This window comes from Macrobrachium rosenbergii, chromosome 50, assembly GCF_040412425.1.
Source record: "Macrobrachium rosenbergii isolate ZJJX-2024 chromosome 50, ASM4041242v1, whole genome shotgun sequence".
Taxonomy (NCBI): domain Eukaryota; kingdom Metazoa; phylum Arthropoda; class Malacostraca; order Decapoda; family Palaemonidae; genus Macrobrachium; species Macrobrachium rosenbergii.
This window is the reverse complement of record NC_089790.1, coordinates 33447079-33468298: the sequence shown is the minus strand read 5'-3', so window position 1 is coordinate 33468298 and position 21220 is coordinate 33447079. Positions and strand designations below refer to the sequence as shown.

The following is a 21220-nucleotide window of genomic DNA, read 5'->3' as shown; positions in this document are numbered from 1 at the left end:
CAGCGTAAAAATCAATGAAGAGTTTGAAATACTTATGCGAAAAATGGAGAAGGAGAAAAAAGAGAAAAAATAATGTGAATTGTCTCATATGAACACGAATCAAAAGAAATGTATAGAAACATGTGCTTTTTAAGAAAAATACTGCACAAAAAGTACAAAGTAAAAAAGTAAAACGCGTTTTTTAATATAAACTTATACAGACTAAACTATCACGACATTTCATTTTTCTACCTTTTTTTATCGCCATACTGCAATGCGCCTGGCACGAATCCAGTGACCAAAACACCGAATCATCTTTTCTGTTTTGGAATGATTCCTGCCCTGTGTCGACAGCTCCTATTATTATTTTTCGCTCTTTTTTTTTTTTACATTTTTCTTGTTTTGATGACTGTCATATACAGTTTTAAAATTCGTCCACCGCGACAGCTATCTATTTAGTAAACGTGTTTTGAATTCATCTTTGTTAAGTTACATACTGAATTGTCAAATACTCTGAAAGAGAATCATAGGTAGCCAACGCAATATTCACATGGAAATTGAACAGCCTTTAACTCCTTGTGTCAAGGTAGCTGGGTCATTTCTTGATAGCTTTCGTATATGCGTAATGGTATGGGGCACTCCAGGGGCAGGAGTCCGTGTTGGCATAAGGCCAGCTTAATTATCATGTACAGTATGTGCGTGCATACCTGCTATGATGGATGATTACGAATTTTTTTTTTTTACATAAAAAAGTACTACCCGGACATTAACAACAGCACTTAATCAATACGACATCACCCACAACTACTGATGCCTAATCATTCATATTCACCTCTCTTTCGGCTAAAAACTTTCTAAACTTCCAACTGGTTACAGCTTCCTTATTTCAAAAGGAAAACAAATAGCCAGCTTCTAGGTAAAAACCCACTTATTCTCTGCATTCAATGCGTCTGCTTAAATAAGTTCCAACCCCGCCCCCTTTCAATAAAAAACCTAAAATTGAAAAAGTGATAGGCAACATAAGGCCAATAAGTGGGGCCCAATGCCAACGGCCTTTGCAGTAAAAAAAAAATGCTCTTAATATATCTTTACAATTATGTCTTGATTAGATTCTCAAACTGCTTTCAGCACGCGCGCATGGTTACACACACACACACACACACACACACACACACACACACACACACACACACACACATATATATATATATATATATATATATATATATATATATATATATATATATATATATATACATATATATATATATATATATATATATATATATATATATATATATATATTATATAAATATATATGTATGTATGTATGTATGTATAAGTACGTATAATATATATATCCCTTTTTCCACTTTCATACCAGCCCTTGGTATTGGCTCTACTTTGCCAGTCCCGTCGGACTTCGCGCAAAAATAGAGCCCTCACTTATCCCACAATTATATCGGCCCTGAAACAGACAAAAAGTGTTTTGCCTGAAACGAACAAAGGCCAGTGCTCGCAGTCAGATCAGATAAATGTCAAGGGATTATGCCGAGCCAACAGAATGCGCGTGTATTCATCTTCATTGAGGAATGTCGCTTTTTTCCCTTTACTTTTTTGTTTGATCCGGCAGAAATAGATGCGCCTTAGAAAGCATAAAGTGCCATTCCATGATTCTAACTAAAAGAATGAAAGACGTCAAATCACAGGTAAACACTTCCCGGTACGCAAACACGTACATACATCCATATCTAGAAATTAATTTCTCGCTATACTGTGGTTCGGATTCCACAATAAGCTGTAGGTCCCGTTGCTAGGTAACCAACTGGTTCTTAGCCACGTAAAGTAAGTCTAATCCTTCGGGCTACTTATGCGCAATCTTTCTATTTTACAAAGGACCTTTAACGTCCTGAAGGTTACATCACCTAACTGATGGCCTTGAATGTAACAGGGATTATGTTTCATTTATTGATATATATACTGTGTATATATATATATATATATATATATATATATATATATATATATATATATATATATATATAATATATATATATATATATATATATATATATATATATAATATATATATATATATATATATATATATATATATATATATATATATAACATGGTGAATGTGAATAGGATAATAAAGGTGGAAGCAATTTGGAAAAATTTTGCACAGTGCATGTGGACTATGAAGTGATGAATGGAGTGAGAAATGTGCAGCTTTGACACGGATGCCGTAAAGGTTAGTGTTGATACGGACGTCGTCAAGGTCAAAAAGATGGATCCGTATGTTTTATAATGGTCTGGTTACGTAGACAGACTGGAATACGATACCTTGTTAAATAGTCTGCATAACTCCGAACCTCCGCGAGGAAAGAAAGAACGACTAAACTAGGGGTCTTGAAAGTGGTCAAATCTAACTGCGTCGATGAATTCCCAAAGGTCAAAAAGGTGTCACAAAGGACACTGGTCATAAGCTGGTAGCATTATATGGAATAAATATCTGTAAGACAAAACAAAATTTAACCTGCCGTTATTATCGAATAGAATAGAATATAGAATTTTGGCCATAGGCCAAGAGCTGGGACCTATGAGGTCATTCAGAGCTGAAACGGAAATTTAGAGTAAATAACGTTTGAAAGGTGTAACAAGACGAAAACTTCGCAGCTGCACTATTAAACAGTTGTTAGGAGAGGGTGTATAGTAAGATGGAAGAAAGAGAATATGAACGGAGGTACAGCAAACGGAATGAAAGGAGTTGCAGTTAGTGGCCGAAGGGACGCTGCAAAGAACCTTAAGCAACGCCTACAGTGCACCGCATGAGGTGCACAGATGGCCCTACTCCTCTACGGGACTGTCGCTATAATCATTTTATGTTTGGTTGACGGAAAAAACAACAATAATCACGGTTGTAATAACGTATCATTAGTTGGAACCACAAGACAGCGGACGGTTTTAACACCTCGAGCAAACATGCGAATTAACTTGTTACGACCCTAAAATATTCGATAAAAAAAATCTTATTATCAATGATAACTTCATAAAAAAAATCTGGATTGAGACCACGCCATTTTCTGTTCAAACAACACCCAAGGAATATCATCGAGACACAACCATGAAGTAAAAGAACGAAGGAATTTCTCCCTTGAATAGCGAATATTCATTGATTATATTACTATTTATTTTATTTTTCGCAGTATATGCAGGGGGTCGATGAGTGATCAAGGCTTCCATGACGGGGTAGATGGTCCAAAAAGGCTGTGGGGGCCCCGAACCTTTGAAAAGAAGCACTTGAATTGGAACGAATTAATACTCAGTAAGTGTACGTGCATTATAAATGAAGACGAGCGATACAGTGTGTATAGCGGAGCCAGTGCCCTCTAATTAGCCTTCTATGTAGGTATATGAAGTGGCTGAAATTGTTGACATTTTAGTACGTTGTTAATCTTTGATTTACCAATTAAAGAGTAACCTACACAATGACTGTTACCTCATATTTCTTCAAAGCCATCCACTATTTAGTGAAACGCCATCCACTATTTAGTATAATATATATATATATATATATATATATATATATATATATATATATATATATATATATATATATATATATATATATATATATATATATATATATATATATATATATAATTTCACCCTTAACAGTGGATGGCTCTAAACAAATATAAGGTAACAGTCGTTGCCATGGTCATTCTTTTGCTAATTCAAGGATTATACAACGTACTAAAATTTCGAAAATTTTAGCCACTTCATGTACTTACATAGAAGGCTAATCAGAGGGCGCTGACTTCACTATGTGTGTATACATATATATATATATATATATATATATATATATATATATATATATATATATATATATATATATAGCTATTATATATATATATATATATATATATATATATATATATATATATACAGCTTTTGTGTGTGTACGTGTGTACATGTGGGTGCCATACACACATACATAATATATGTGTTTAGTGTAAAATCACCACTAAACATGACAGATTGACACATGACAACAGAAGAGAAATAGTTTTCACTGAAATAAAATATTCGAGGAAGTGCTGTAATGGAGAACACATGCTTGAGAGAGACAGAGAAATACATTATCAGGCACAACAGATCAATAACCATAACACACACTTTAATCAAATAAATTCAACCAAATAAATAATATAAATATGGTCTACGTAAATTTTACATTTATTCACACGCAGAGTGAATAACTCAACAAATCGTGAAGTAGAGGTCTTCGATTAAGCGTTAGACATTTTAACATCAAAGTACAGTCATTAAATTGCAAACAAACCCAGTTCGTTCTCTCGTATCTGCCAAATGGTTTAATACTGCAAGACATCAACGACCACTATTCGGTGGCTTGCGTAGCTGCAATGATGGATATTGCGCAGACAGAATAGTATATGAATTAAAGATGGATGGACGTGCTCTGTTACTTAATAAATGGAGAATGGATTAATGTGTGGTTCAGTAATTCCACTTTACACGATAGTTACGTATAGATGCATCATATGGCATTTTCAGTCGAGAAACATGCCAAGTGCCATTTTTCAAATATAATAAATTAAATTAAAAAATACTTTGACCCAGGATGGCGCTTGGCATGTTTCTCGACTGATAGCCTCAAAAAGTAGTTTTTTTTCAATGCTGTATTATTGATTGGGTACCAGTATGGCTTTTTTTTTCTTATGGGAACAATAAACGAAATCTTGTTGCCATGATGAATAACAGAACACTACGGTAAAAACAACGGACGGCCGGAGAGAGCAAAGGAGAAAGAAGAGTGATAGTGATCACAGCCATGACAGGTTCTCGTCCCACTGCCCACAAGTGGTTTCTTTGTTATACCTTCGTTATTCCGTCAATACATCCACACAAAGATACGACCTGCATACTGTGGTGCCGGTTCTGGCAGAACTCGCTATATCGGCAAACTATAACGTATTCTTAGATTCCTTATCTTTCCTACGACTGCCAATTAAATGCTACCGGCGGCGATGCAGAAACCAAATAAAAACAAGTAAAAAATGCGCCGAAGTTTCTTCGGCGCAATCGAGTTTTCTGTACAACGTATAATGCTGTATGAAACTCTCAGCCGTGGCTCACGGTCCGGTGGTGGCCTGTGTTGTTGGCACCTGTAACGGTCCCAGACGCTAACTTTAACCTTAATATAATAAAAACTACTGAGGCCAGAGGGCTGCAATTTGGTATCTTTGATGACTGGAGGGAGGATGACCAACACACCAATTTGCAGCCCTCTAGCCTCAGCAGTTTTTAAGATCTGAGGGCGGACAGAAAAAGTGTGGACGGACACAGAAATAGCCATCTCAGTAGTTTTCTTTTGCAGAAAACGAAATAGCAAAAAGGTTCTGACAGAAAATATGAAACCTTGCAACAATATCATCCTCTTCGGTTTTCCGTTAACCGTTTTTGTCTGTCTACGTCTGAGTCTCGAGCCCCGAAGATTTCTCTATTCCGTTTTGTACTTTCGTAAGTGACAATTCAGGTGAATAATTGTATATGTCACGTACATGCACTTTCATACAAAAGAATATGAATAATATTGTAAAAAGTATAAAAATCATGGATCTAAATACATAAAAAACACACAACACGATTAAAACAGTATGACGGAATATTCGTACTAGGATCACCAGAACTTACAATATGCAGTTTTATATTTCCCACATGGAATGTTTACTTCATAATTACATAAGCCCGAAGGATATATATGAACAACCTTACTTTGGAGGCGTACACTCCTTGCAACCACAAGACAGTACATATTAAGCGTAGACACCGCCTACCCATCCATATACCTGTCGCGAGCGGATACTGAACTGAAGCCACAATGAACCATCATTCGCTCCGGTATCGTACACATTACAGTGTTTTTCTAGAGAATAATCGTGGCTATCAGAATTTGCAACATGTTTATATTTTTTTAATGGAGTTCATATTATGCTACTTTCCTAAACATTTTGAATACGTTCTTGATCTGTTACCTAATCTAAATGAAATCAATTGCAAATACAATTATAAATACACAGACAATATATATATATATATATATATATATATATATATATATATATATATATATATATATATATATATATATAAACTGTCTACAGTGTTGCCATATTTTCAGTTATAATTCTGGCGCCATAAAACAAGGTTATATCCTCTAAAATGGCGTATTATTCATTGTTTCTAAAGCTACATAAAAAACAAAATTAAATATCATTAGCCTGTTAATTTATTTTCCTATTGTCAAAATATCAAATTTATTTTTCTTATTGTTTACTTTAACGTTAGCTCCCAAATAACTAATAAACTCCGTGAATTAAATTAGAATTAGAAATATTGACTTCTTAAATTTAATCCTCCTGAATCTCATTTCGCCCATACCTTAAGTTCATTCATCTTGGTTAACGCTTGAAACTGAAGTAAATACACAGAGTTAAAATTCCTTCGATGGATTTTCTTATAAATTTCGCGAAAATTAACCACTCGGGTCATCTTTTTCTTCGTCTGCGTTCTTTTTACGTTATAAAGTAATGAGACGAGTAACACGCACTTACAATTATTTTATAACAATACACTCATATTTTGATAACACACGAGAAAATGAACCTTTCCATCAATAACTTGCAAAAATAAACTGCATTAATGAAAAACAAAATCCCATTTTTTCACATAAAGCTGATAATAGCTAATAATTCACACTAGTTTATTATTAATTGCCACGCACTCCACATTACATGGCAACGAATGTTTTAATCAATGCCTAATCCAATCTACAATTCCACCCCTGCTTCTGTTTTCCCGCATTTTACAGATTTTCCCTTTCCATGAAAATATTCTACCTTTCCCTTCGGGATTATTTTCTATTCCAGTTCTGCTTTTAGACGCCACCCCCTCCCCCCTTCATCTCAGATATTTCAGATCACTGAGTTGCCTTTCCTGCCAGTCACTGTTCAAAAGAAAAAAAAGTAAACACGAGTTCGCAGTTTCAGACGGGTGTCATCACAACCATTGTACCCATTATATCCATTGTTTTTTCATTACCGTTTACAGCCAATTAAGCTGCAGGTGTCTGTTGTAAATCAGCAATCAAATTGCCCTAAAGATCACTCGTATGAATATATTAGCACCATAAAAACAGTTTTATATCTCTACTGATCAACGTTTAGCATGGCTCCAGGCAAATTACCGTCTCCCTCTTTTAATACCAGAAAATTATTAGTCCAATCAATTACAATCTTTTAATTACACCACAAGAAAAAAATAGCATATGTAAAGGAGGCTACCAAACTCCAAAAACCGTTCCATTTGACAAGTTAAGGTCTATTCCCATTTATATCTCGCATATTTTGTTAAAAATGCCTTATTTTTTAATAAAGACGAGAATGATATGTTCACACAAAACACAAAAACACACACACAAACACATACAAACATTATATATATATATATATATATATATATATATATATAAAAATATATGTATATATATATATATATATATATATATATATATATATATATATATATATATATATATAATATGTATTCAAGGTGTTTCTGAAATTAGAGGCCGCCCCTCTACAGCACAAACTAAAATTGATATGGACAAAAACAAAAGTAATTCAGAACAGGTACTTATTTAAGTTTCTCTCTGAGTATTTAATATTTTGTGTGGCCTCCATCTGCCTGTACCACAGCCTGCATTCTTGAGGGGTATGATTTCAGCAAATCGCAAAAAAGCTGAGGCTCAAACTCCATTTCCCTGAGCACTTCGGTCACCTCTCTTCGCAGGTTGTCGAGGCTTGGTATACCATCATAGTTCACTGTGTGCGCTTCAACACAATCCTTTAAGATACTACCAATGTTTTCACACACATTAAGATCAGGGGAGCTACCTGGAAATTCACTCAACGAGAAGAAATCAATACCACTGTTTCGAAGCAGCTCCTGTGTCTGAAGAGCCTTGAAACATGGTGCCTTATCATGCAAAAATGTGACTTCTTCAACAGACAACACATTTTCAGGATCTTTGAGGGAAGGAAATACGCCACTAGTAAGCACAGTTTCTCAGAAGTATTCGCCATTCCATGACTGTCCTTTTTCTTTGATGATCCACATTAACCGTTTGACTGTGAAACAGAGAAAAATTCCCAAACATTCAGGAAATTTCACAAATTGGCGATACCGCACGTCATCGCTGATATCATCCAACTTTGCAGCTCAAATGATGTCATTTTTATGATTTGGCTTCCTGACTGTGTAAATGAAGAATTCATCTGATGTGGCAACATGGAGAAAGTCAGCTTCATCCCAATCTTTAAGAAATTAACCACAAAACCATGCACGGTCTTCTCTCTATTGCTGAGTGATGTTGGGCTTGCTGATAACATGAAATGGCTTGATACCAGAGTTTTTCAACTCACGATATACAGCACTGTAACTTCTCTTCTTTCCCCTTTTTGTTTCTAGTTCAAGCACCAATTTACGTAAAGACTTTCTTGGTCTACCTACTGCCTCAGCTATGATGTTTTTTGACTCCTGAGAAAGGACTTCAGGCCTTCCTAGATTCTCACTCTTTTTGCAAAGACAGTCATATGGATTTTGTTCCAGTTTCTTTTAACAAAGGATACATATCTTTTAATGTATTTAGCTATCCAGGAACGTGAAATGAAGGATGCGCCAGCATCCCTGTCCTCTCTGAAGGTTATAGCCCAGATTCGGTCAAGCCATCTGATTTCCTCCGAGTCGTTAGCCATGTCTGTGTCTAACTCCGTCACTCAGTCTGAAAATACATGAAATGTACAATGAAAAATAGCTTAATAGAAACTTAAAATAATGTAGTTGGAGATAGGCTACAGCAGAAAACTTCATAACTTTCCATTTGTTCTGTGGGGGGCTCTAATTTTGAAACATCCGATATATACAGTACATATATACAGTATATATATATATATATATATATATATATATATATATATATATATATATATATATATATATATATAGAGAGAGAGAGAGAGAGAGAGAGAGAGAGAGAGAGAGAGAGAGAGAGAATTTAGGCCAAAGGCCAAGCGCTGGGACCTATGAGGTCATTCAGCGCTGAAAGGAAAATTTTGAGTAATAGTTACAAAGGTGTAACAGGAGAAAAAACCTCGCAGCTGTGCTATGAAAAATCTGTTAGAAGAGGGTGAAAAGTAAGATGGAAGAAAGAATATGAAAGGAGGTACAATAAAAGGAATGAAAGGAGTTGCAACACGGGGCCGAAGGGATGCTGCAAAGAACCTTAAGCAATGCCCACAGTGCACTACCCCCCTAGGGGGGCACACACACAAACACACACACACATTATACTGCATATATATATATATATATATATATATATATATATATATATATATATATATATATATATATATATATATATATATATATATAAAAGCGAATATCGGAAAATGTAAAGTAAAGATAAATATATAAAATATATATATATATTTATCTTTGTTTTATATTTTCCGATATTATTCTTGTTTATATATATATATATATATATATATATATATATATATATATATATATATATATATATATATATATATATATATATATATATATATATATATATATACATATATACATATATACATAATATATATATATATATAAATAACTTTGTTTTACATTTTCCGATATTCCCACTTGTGCATATATATATATATATATATATATATATATATATATATATATATATATATATATATATATATATATATATATATATATATTTTACAAGCGCGAATATCGGAAAATGTAAAACAAAGGTATGCCATTGCCACCCCCAAAAAAGAGATTCGACAATTTACATCAATCCTTTAGTATTCTTCATGGAAGATTGTCAATTTACGTAGTGGTGATGCTTGTTGCGAATACGCGAATACCCTTTCTTATTTTTCTATGCAACACCCATGTCTGCCCAAAACCTGAAGAAGAGAATAACACAGAACAGGAAGGATAAAGATGGAAAAATGAAGCAGAGCGTTGGGACAGAGTGACAGAAAGAAAGGGAGAAGGATGAGAAGAGACAAGAGAAGCCATGTTAAATTAAAGAAAAAAAGCAATGTAATTTAAATTTAATGGATAGTTCTCATCCGCCGAAACCCCGAAATGGCTGTACTCCCGGTAACTAAGTGCACGGGAATCTCTCTTTTGTCGTAAGTTAAGTATACCTTAGTTTAACCAGACCACTGAGCTGATTAACAGCTCTCCTAGGCTAGGGCTGGCCCGAAGGATTAGATTTATTTTACGTGGCTAAGAACCAATTGGTTACCTACAACGGAACCTACAGCTTATTGTGGAATCCGAACCACACTATAACGAGAAGTGAATTTCTATTACCAGAAGTAAATTCCTCTAATTCTTCATTGGCCGGTCAGAGAATCGAACGCGGGCACAGCAGAGTGCTAGCTGAGAACGATACCCACCCTTCCAATGAGGAACTAAATCTCACCGTCAATAGTTTACGTACATTCGTTGCAGGGTTTCGGTGGATTAGAAACAAGTATCCATTAAATTTAAGTTACATTGTTTTTTTCTTTAACGTGAGTTCTTTTGTCTCTTCTCCCTCTCTCTCTTCTTTCTGTCACTCTGTCCCAACATTCTGCTTCATTTTTCCATCTTTACCCTTCCTGTTCTGCGTTATTCTCTTCTTCAGGTTTTGGGCAGACATGGGTGTTGGATAAAAAAAAAAAAGGTATTCGCAACAAGCATCACCCCTACGTAAATTCACAATCTTCCATCAAGAATACTGAAGGATTGATGTTTGTCGAATCTTTTTTTTATGAAGTCCTGTTACGAGGTTCCTCATCTCCTCAGAGAAAATTATTTAAATGTAACTAAAATAATTCTAAGAAAGTAATCCTTACTTATATTGCTAAAATCTCTTTAACATGCCACAGTTAATGTATAAACCATGCAAAGAAACTACAACCGAACAGAGCTGCTATTAGACTGAGGATTTCCAACGAACAACATCTAAAGATATCCGCTCACCTAGAAAGCAACTTCCTCCTGTGACATTTTTCCTACATAAACAAAAAAGAAAGTGATGGAAAAGGAAGAAAAATATTTCTTGCCTGTATGACAAAGTAGAGAATTTACGAAATACGTCTCGCCATAATCCTCTTTACCCCGGCAAGGAACTCTTACCCAGTGGTATATAAAGCGAGAAGAAAGAGTTTCCCTTTTATAACCTCAACACATAAAATACCTCAGTAATGAAACAGAATTTAGTATGGTTATCCAATCATCATTTAAATAGCATCGCTTTCTTCGTGTTTAGAAATATAACTACACCTCAAACCAAAATATACATTCACAGATAAAGAATATCCTGTTATGAAAATATATATCTCCTTATTCCGAGGAGTTATAATCCTCTTATCATCCGACTTATTCCAGCATAACGAGAGGCTTGAGGTAGAATATTGTAGTCAAGGAGATTCTCTGACGACTTACAAGGATAATCTTTCTCCAGGAAAGGCACGACGACTTTTTGGCCTGATACACCCTAGACCCCATCTCTCTCTCTCCTTTTACCTAAGAAAATATTTTTCTGATAACCCAATTTTTTTTAACTACGCGACAGAACTGAGGAGTGCGTGGTTAGCTTTCTTTCCCCTCAAAAAAAAAGTACAAATAATAAAACAACATAATTAAGAAACAACTCTGGAAACAGTTTTGTTTCCTTTGATTAGATTAAGAGTAACTGGATGATGAATGATGAGACGAAGCATTGACTAACTCTTAGATTCATAAAACGTCAAAGCTGTTCACACCCAGACCACTCCTCATTTTCTTCTTTGTGAGGGAAAATTGCACTAGCTTAATCGTAGCCTTTACGGAAAAGACCTCGATCCTAGACATTCTCTTGGCTAGTTGTATACACTGTATCTTGCATCTGAAAGTATCAGCATGTACAGAAATTGATCAGTAACATGCGTTCAGTGTTGAGAGAGAGAGAGAGAGAGAGAGAGAGAGAGAGAGAGAAAATCTAGTTCATCTTTTCGTTAAAAGTGTAGACTTGGTGGTTTCGTATTTAAGTGTAGTTGAGTTACAGGTGTATATTTCCTTTTCAAACATATATACATGCCTGTTTACCTGTGCAATTTCTGTTGCAAGGGCATATTTTTCTTCCAAAAGTTTCCAGTATTTAGCTTCTTAATATTAGTTATGTGTGTACAAGTGTGTTGAATTTTTTTTATTGGGGGTGGGGGGGTCGTCTCCATTTATATTTTAGGTATACAAGAATAGGTTATTTGGCCTCTAAATTTCAATCTCGAGAGCTTCCAAGGTATATCTTCTTTTCAAAGCACATCTTATGGCTATCCCTCAGAGTCATAATATCAATTATCAGAGCATTTCAAAATAAATATGATTAAACATAGTCCAATGTTCAAATTCGCCAGATCTAAGGCAATGCCAATGCCATACAATGGATGCTTAACGTCTGAATTTCTAAATATTTATTAACACTGCTCTGATAAAAAGCCTTTACAGATCCGCACAGGAAATGGAATGGAGAAATTCTCCTCCGCAGTTCGAAACCCTGCAGGGTTAATTCCTCAGTTCATTTCCTATGCGGTTTTTTAAAGAATACCAACAGAAATCTTACTCAAAAATATTAGGCCAATGAATGACAATTTTATCGTCATTTAAAGTTTTTTCCTCGAAATTCTAGTAGTAAATGTCTTGTTATTCTTCAATCTGTGTGCATATATTTCCTTCAATTTCGATTTTCAGTCGATTTTCCTGACCAATGTTAGTAAGCGAATACAAGCTTTTTTCATTGCTTTCTTTTTATTCCATTTTAGCTCATTTTCATTCAGTAATTTCACTGACAAGTTTCGTATTGCTGCTATGTAAACAATTTTCAGTTCATAGTTTCCATTCAACGTAAGATCTCCAATATCTTTCAGGTTATTCCTTCCAAATTTGAATAGTTATATTTCGAAGACAAAATAATGTTTACCTTCAACCATTCTGTCTATTGGGGGCATATAATTCTTTTTCCATTCAAAGCGTCTTGTTTTTTTTTTTCTTAAGGATTTCCATGACCATAGTTCGCTGTCAAATCGCCACTCATATTTCTAAGTGAATCCAAGCGCCCCTCTCTTTCTTTCACTTACATTTTATTTATAAATTTCTATTACAATAATTTACCTTTCATATTCCTTTCAAACATATATTATAAATATGTTTTTTCTCTCTATTTCCAGCCGGGAAACTCAGAGATCCGAACTTCCTAGCAGACATACAAAACCAGACCGTCTCCGAAGGGAGAAACGTCCGATTCGCTTGCAGAGTCGATAACCTCGGCACACACAAGGTGGGTTTTAGGCATGAACGAACGCGAAAATTCAAACGCTGAAGGCAGTTGGGTGTAACATAATCGGCTGAAAAAATTGAAGCTTCATGAGATACTAGTGTGTGTGTGTGTGTGTGTGTGAGAGAGAGAGAGAGAGAGAGAGAGAGAGAGAGAGAGAGAGAGAGAGAGAGAGAGAGAGAGAGAGAGAGAGAGAGAGAGCTTATGTTGTACATCTCTCTTAACATCAAACGATGTGACAAAGACAGAAGACTGAGAATATCCAGTTTGCATATTGTAAAACTTTTGTGTGTGAGAGAGAGAGAGAGAGAGAGAGAGAGAGAGAGAGAGAGAGAGAGAGAGAGAGAGAGAGAGAGAGAGAGAGTGCTTATGTTGTACATCTCTCTTACATCAAACGATGTGACAAAGACAGAAGACTGAGAATATCCAATTTGTATATTGTACAACTTTTGAGAGAGAGAGAGAGAGAGAGAGAGAGAGAGAGAGAGAGAGAGAGAGAGAGAGAGAGAGAGAGAGAGAGAGTATTCATTGCTGAATGTTGTAGAGCTTTCTTTATCATACAGGCAACATCTAACGGTGACCAACTTCCTTATCACACTTCGGACAGTACAGTAATTTGCTGTCGCTTTATTGCTAAAAAGCATTAAATAATCTATCATGAGGCAAACATTTTCTGCTTAAGGATTCACTCCTTCTATGCAAGCTACTTGCAAAACTTTACAATTTTTAATCACTTCATATCTGTGGTTGCTGATGACCGAAAATCTGGGCCCTTCCCCATCTCCAACAGTTTGCAAAGGGCTTTCTTTCACCGCATTTCAGCTATTCTTTATCGAAGGCCATTTGCATTCTACTGCTTCTCTCATTCCAAATTTTCCAAATGATTCAACCTTCCATGTTCTTATTCCTTCTCGCCTCACCCGTTTTAAGTGACCGCAGTCAGTTTCGAGTTGATCTACCTTCATATCTTAGATCCAATCTTGTAAGCTTATCTTCGTCAAATTCAATACATCTGTGGCAATTTTCACCTGTTCCTCAACCGCCTTTTTCGTCCCTTTCTACGATTTTTTTTTTTTTTTTTTTTTTTTTTACAAAAAATTTAACTGATCCCATCATATCTGCTTCTGATTTGGTAGTTCCGGTTTCTTCAAACTTGTCTACGACAGATCGATTAGTTCAAACTGCTGAAGCAACCTCTAAAAATATGGGTGCTAGTTTTAGGTTTGACTTCTTCACACTTGTTTGAAGTACTTCTCTTTTATTTGGGGTATTTCATTGTTTTTCTTCCTCTTGACACGACTGAATCTGAGGCATTTTGTTTGATTAATAACCACACTATTATGTCCCTCGACTCTTCTCCCCGTCACGGGTTGTCTTCTTTCGTTTCTTAAGGAACTAAAATGATGAGTCTTCCGTTCAAGTATGGGACGGAGAGGCGGCTTCATTACTTCAGTCCAGCCCCGTCTTTCCACATTTACACTATGGGAATCGGTTATTCTTGGAATGAATGGTTGCAAGACTCTTACCTTCTCATTGTTGCCAACTTTGGAATTTTTTCCAGCTTCTGCTTGCTGACTCTTACAAACTTACTTTCTTCAAAGTGGAAAGCCAAAACTTTTTTTTAAGTCAAGATCCTCCTTTCTCACTTGCTTTATTATTTTTACTGGCCTGAAATGGAGAATTACTCTAAACTCCATTCAGTTCCGACTTGAAAAATACAACAAAACAGAAAGCATAATATATTACAGTTGGGCTCACTCGGCAACGAAAGGAGAAATTGCTATCAATGCACGAACACGCCAAAGTATGCTACATAAGGACCACGTGTGTCTTAAACAGCAGCTCACTGGTGAAAGAAACCAGGGAACCGAAAACAAATTATTAAGCCACAAGTAAAAGCAAATTTACTATCCATATCCACCTTCTAAACAAAAGCTGTATTGAGAAGTTTAATTTCTGTGTTTTGAATACTCGCAGAGATGACATGAAAGTCCAAAGAATTAAATAACAATAAATACAACTGATAAAACTTATATTCATTAAAGGAACAATAAGGAGCAACTGATATCTTTTAAAAAGAGATTAAGAACAAAGACATGAAATAAGATATTACTGATGAAAGAATTCATCAATAAGCTTAAGTGTTAGCATTTTAAAATACTTCAATAAAAGGATAACAAAAGGTCACGAGGAAAATAATGCTTCTTCAAGCGACCCTTGGAATAAGGTATGGGAATTCAATGGCACTGGACAACATATCAGAGACAACATGAGATCTTTAAAATGGAATGAATATCAATAAACAAAGAGAAAGACACAGAAAAGGGCCTGCTATTTTTCCTAATCCAGGTAATATCCTGCCTTAATGGAAGTTGCAAAAGGAAAAAGCCTTTTAGGTGGGATCACCACCTTCGACAGCAAGAAACTACCACAACTAGCTTCTACTGGGGTAGGCTTGAAATCTTCTCCTGGCCTAACGATTTTCGTTCAGGAAAGGTCCCATAGACTTTTAAATAGTCTTCAACACTGGAGCTTAGGGAATTGTTCTCAGAAGATATGCATGGTATCATAAAAAAAACAAAGGTACCCGAACATTAGTGAAAAATTAGACATACACGGTCTCATAAAAAATAAAGGTACTCGAACAATAGTGAAAAATTATCTTTTACATCAGGAAATTGTTTTCCACTATATTTGCATCCGTCCAGTATAAAATGAACCGAGCTGAAATGTGCTCAATGCGAATATTACATTCAATAACATAAATGTCTCCAGGACGCGGACAACTCATTCATATCAAATCAGACACTGAAGAACACAGGCTTAAATGAAGGAAAACGGTATTATTTCTCTGGAGATTCTTTTCGAACATATTTTATTTCCTTATGATCTCTTAAAATCATTGTTGGGAACCGGATATTGTTTCAACTCTGCTCTCATTGCAAATACCTAATCCGCCACAAAATGCTGTTTCCAAGAAAAATGTACAATCTTTCAAAGTTAAATAAAAAGGCCTCAATAACGCCAAGAGATATGACCATCAAGCCTCCATTATATGATTAAGGACAATTGATTTTATGGGATCGATCTACTATTTCCGATTTCATTGATTCAAGGTTACGAGTCGTAAAATCATTGCAGTGCAAATTTGACAGGAGTTGGGAAGGGGGGGGGGATCTTTAAAACTGTATTGCTCTGTACCAAATTCCTCATTTAAAGATATGTGTATGTGTGCGTGTGTGTGAGCTAGTTCACTGCTGGTTAAGTGCACCCATTTGTGAGAAGATGATTAACATATGCACATAACCTTTCTTTATTAAGAATATAAATAAATTATATATATATACTGTATATATAAATGTTATATATACACTGTATATATATGATGAGGATATGACTTTACAATTAAGAAGAAAGATCTTGCACACCGTTGTTTCGATTTCATTGTGCCTATATCCTCTTTTTATAATTCATATCACGTTGCTATTCCGGTGATAAAAGTTTATATATTATTATATATATATATATATATATATATATATATATATATATATATATATATATATATAATATATATTTGTATGTATATATATGAATATATATATATGTGTGTGACGTGGGGCTAGGAACCTTATCCCTAGAGAGGTGTTAATAAACTGGAAGGATGAATCCTTCTGGCGCCAACATATCCAAAGGAAAAAGGCTTCTGTAAAAAACATGTATATGTATGCATATATATATATATATATATATATATATATATATATATATATATATATATATATATATATATTATATATATATATATATGTATATGTATGTATATATAATATATATATGTATAATATATATATATATACATATATATTTGTATATAACATATATATACTGTATATATAAGTTTGTTAGATTGTATGACAGCATGTGATTTCTAAATTTGTTATGCTCTCTCCCTCCTAAAAAAAAAAAAAACTCCAACTTTTAGGTAATTGTATCTTTTCGTCCCAAAGTGCACATCTTACTGGCTTTTCTCCCTACCTCCCAAGACCTCCGGGGCAAACTAAAACATGAACATCGTCAGGAAAATGGCGATGTAGTAAATGTAATGTTCCCTTCCTAAAAAAAAAAAAAAAATATGAATGTAGGGGATGATTCTCTTTTTAGATAACATGGACGTAGGGAATGTAATGTACCTCGTTTTCGAAAACATGGACGCAATTTTTTGTTTGTTTGTGATGGCGGTGGCGTTCATATAACGCACTGCAGAAGTTTTCTCATACTAGTATGTCATTTATGTTTTTAACCAATTATTGCTGTTAAGGAAAGGTTTAGTAGATCACTGTAACTTTTTCAAGTAGTTGTTGATGAAGCAAAGAAGCTTTAAAGTTTCATATAGCTTAGATTACTCGCATTTACGTTATTTTCCATTACGTAAGTAAGTAAGTAAGTAAGTAAGTAAGTAAGTAAGTAAGTAAGTATGTATGTATGTATGTATGTATGTATGTATGTATGTATGTATGTATGTATGTATGTATGTATGTATGTATGTATGTATGTATGTATGTATGTTAAGGTCTATTTACATAAACTCCAAAATTACTTGTATGGAATTGCTTTAAATATCTGAATATTTTTGTTGGCACATTTTGGCATTCAAAACAAATGCTTTTATTTACTCTATGATTTTTATATTATTGAATACAATACACAAGATTTTTGGAAATCGTTTACAACTGAATATATGCTTCCTAAAACAAGCCATCAGGCTATCTCTTTTCAGCCATATGTTCCTTCCATACACTTTACATTACAAGGTGAACATACACAATTTTTCAGTTGTTGCATTCTGCTGTAATCGTTGTGCAAAACGTAACATGGAGACGTTGGCTCAATTTATGCAGCAAAAACAATACTTGATAGTCGAATATATTCCAAAACCTGGCATCACCAGTTTTAACAATTCTCTTGGAATTCCATTTGCATGGATTTTTTTTTTCCAGGTTCCACAGAGTCATTTGTTTTTCAGCTGTATTGTCAAGGGAACAACTTATGTCAGAAATTATACACCAAAACTGGTAGTCCTCGAGGGATACCCTAATTATGCAGTACAGAGAGAGAGAGAGAGAGAGAGAGAGAGAGAGAGAGAGAGAGAGAGAGAGAGAGAGAGAGAGAGAGAGAGAGATAGGACACTAGAAATCAAAAGAACCAAAAATGCAGTATGCTATATGGACAGTTAATTATTTGCTATACAAAATAACATTAACGTATTATAGACATACTGTAATGAGCAAAGCTGCATGAAAAGAATAAAAACAATAAACCAAAAGCTTACGCCGATGAAATAAATAAGCAAATTTCCCTGCGACGAAGCAGTAAAGTATTTGTGATTTAACCTTCTCAGACACGTGTCAGGAACTCTTTATTTCATCAGAGGCTGACAGAAAGAAAGACGACCCTTCAAAGCAACGCTCGTGTAAACAACTCGTTTTCGAATCGAGTCACATTGTTTCTGAAATTCCAACAGCAACAAAGAAAATGGCCCCGCCCCCTTCCGTCTGGAAATACTGGTTTCATATTCCTTGGGTACAATCAAGATTTTTTTTTATCTTGCTTTAGATAGAAAAGAAGAAATCACCACTGTAAAAGTTACAGAACACAAGTTAGAGTAAAAATGGCATTATTTTTTAAATTGTAATCTTAATCAATAAAATGCTTCCTCGTAATAAAACAATCAATTTCATCCTTTAGTACAACAACAAATAGGGCTTGACTGCGCTCTTCCACTCTATCACAGGCACACACGCACGCGCGCGCGCACACACACTCACACATATATATATATATATATATATATATATATATATATATATATATATATATATATATATATATATTATTTATATATATACTGTATATATACATATTTATGCATACATACATTATATACAATATATTTAAATATATATTATATATATATATATATATATATATATATATATATATAAAGATACACAATAAAGATACCAAAATTATACTAATGAAAATTAGCAAAATGAATTCTTAAATGTTGACAAGACCTAAGACCACTAACAGAACACCCCCTAGAAATTACCGCCAAGCAGTTTTATAAACCTGAACAATGGAAGAAATAAAAAATGAACTATCTGGAAACCCCGTAAAAAAACTAACCCCCCCCTCCTCTCCCTTAGTTCTTTAGTCTCCCGAAAATACATATGGACGGGGTCCACTTTCCCCCAAATATCCAGGAGGGGTTTAGTAGTGCACAAGTCATCCATGACTGGCAGAACTACGGTCAGCCTTCTTAGGTACCCCCTATCCTCTCAGTTAAACCCAAGAACATCCAACAAAAAAACTTAATCACCTAAATACTCTTATCCAACATCAAACTGCTTAATCTACAATACGCGGAATCGCTGTTTATTGAAGGCCTCTTTGAAGATGCGACTCTTCCTTGTAATGTTAATGTTTATAAAAATACGGACAATGTCCCTCGCCTCTTTCTACACCAACGAATGTTTACTAGGAATCTTATGAAACAATTCTTTCCTCTATTAAACCTCAACAGAATGACTGGTTTAGATAAGTTGATATCTACATTCTGAAACAATAGCTGGGCAGATTTTAATTCATTTATAATAGACTTAATATGCAAAAGAAAAATAATATATTGAACACTTTAATGGGGAAAATGTGGCAAACTTCCCTGCCTAAGATTTTTAATAATAAAAGAACAGACTAATTATGTACTTACCGTAAATACAAAGCCAATTTTCGCCGTTCCTTCGTAAGTTCTGACGGTTTATGACAGGTTTGCATGGGGATCTGGAAAAAGAATGTGACGTTCGTCAACTTCTGATTTAATCACTCTACCATGAAAAAAATATAGTATAATGGGTTCACACACAACAGCCAGACTTTAATAACTAAGTAACTTCCATATGCTAAAAACATCAACGAAGTAACTGAACTCAAATCCAACGCTTATCTTCCTCTAGCCTAAAACCATCGGTAATTCGCTCATTGATGTATATTCAAATAAAGTAATAAGCTGATTCCATTGTTTACAGAATGCCTTGCAATGATTGCAATGAATTTATATAAGACAGCATAAACGACCAGTAAAATATGATTCCAAAGTGTTGAAGAATTTTCGTGCACGCGAAGAACATTGGTCATAGCCTTCACAAAGAGAGGAAAAGAGCATTTCAAGATATGAACTCTGCCATCATCACTCAAACTGAAAATCTGACCATCAGGAGAGTAATGATGAGATAATTTTGCGAGTAATTCTCAAGTATACAGTAAGCGTGTCAGCAGATCTATCCACCACACTTGACCCAGGAAGGAGTTGAAAGCCAGGACTACAGCAGAACGGAGTCTTGACCTATTCTTATTACACGACCAATGAGTCAGTCACCTATTTCATTTCTGGTAAAGTCCTTAGCCCATGCCTGTACATTCTATAAAAAAATATACTCGTCAACTACCCACTACCAGCGTTCACCAGTTATCAGGGCTGAACTAGTGTTAGTAAATACTTCATTTTTCTGGGGCAATTTTTTTAATGAAAATTTCAAATTTGTGTATATATATACATGCACATGTATCTGTAATATATATATGTATATACAGTATATGTATGTATGTATAAATATAAATTGTATATATATATATATATATATATATATATATATATATATATATATATATATATATATAATATATAGATATAATATATATATATATATATAT

General features: G+C 34.4%; 1 protein-coding gene and 1 long non-coding RNA gene across 7 annotated transcripts in view; one reads left to right on the top strand and one right to left on the bottom strand.

Moving 5' to 3' along the window:
• Positions 1 to 21220, bottom strand: part of LOC136832823 (uncharacterized) — a 422550-nt gene that overhangs the window by 261789 nt on the left and 139541 nt on the right. For 2 of the 3 annotated variants that reach the window (XR_010851329.1, XR_010851330.1), the window contains exon 3: positions 20220 to 20290. This is a non-coding gene — a long non-coding RNA (uncharacterized lncRNA). Of the gene's footprint in view, positions 1 to 19499; positions 20291 to 21220 lie in introns of those variants that run through there. The other variant, XR_010851328.1, reaches the window with a different exon arrangement.
• Positions 1 to 21220, top strand: part of LOC136832822 (lachesin-like) — a 624154-nt gene that overhangs the window by 514293 nt on the left and 88641 nt on the right. For all 4 annotated transcript variants that reach the window (XM_067094441.1, XM_067094442.1, XM_067094445.1 and 1 more), the window contains exon 3: positions 13341 to 13450. In XM_067094441.1, coding sequence (XP_066950542.1) covers positions 13341 to 13450 — 110 coding nt within the window. The remainder of the gene's footprint in view (positions 1 to 13340; positions 13451 to 21220) is intronic.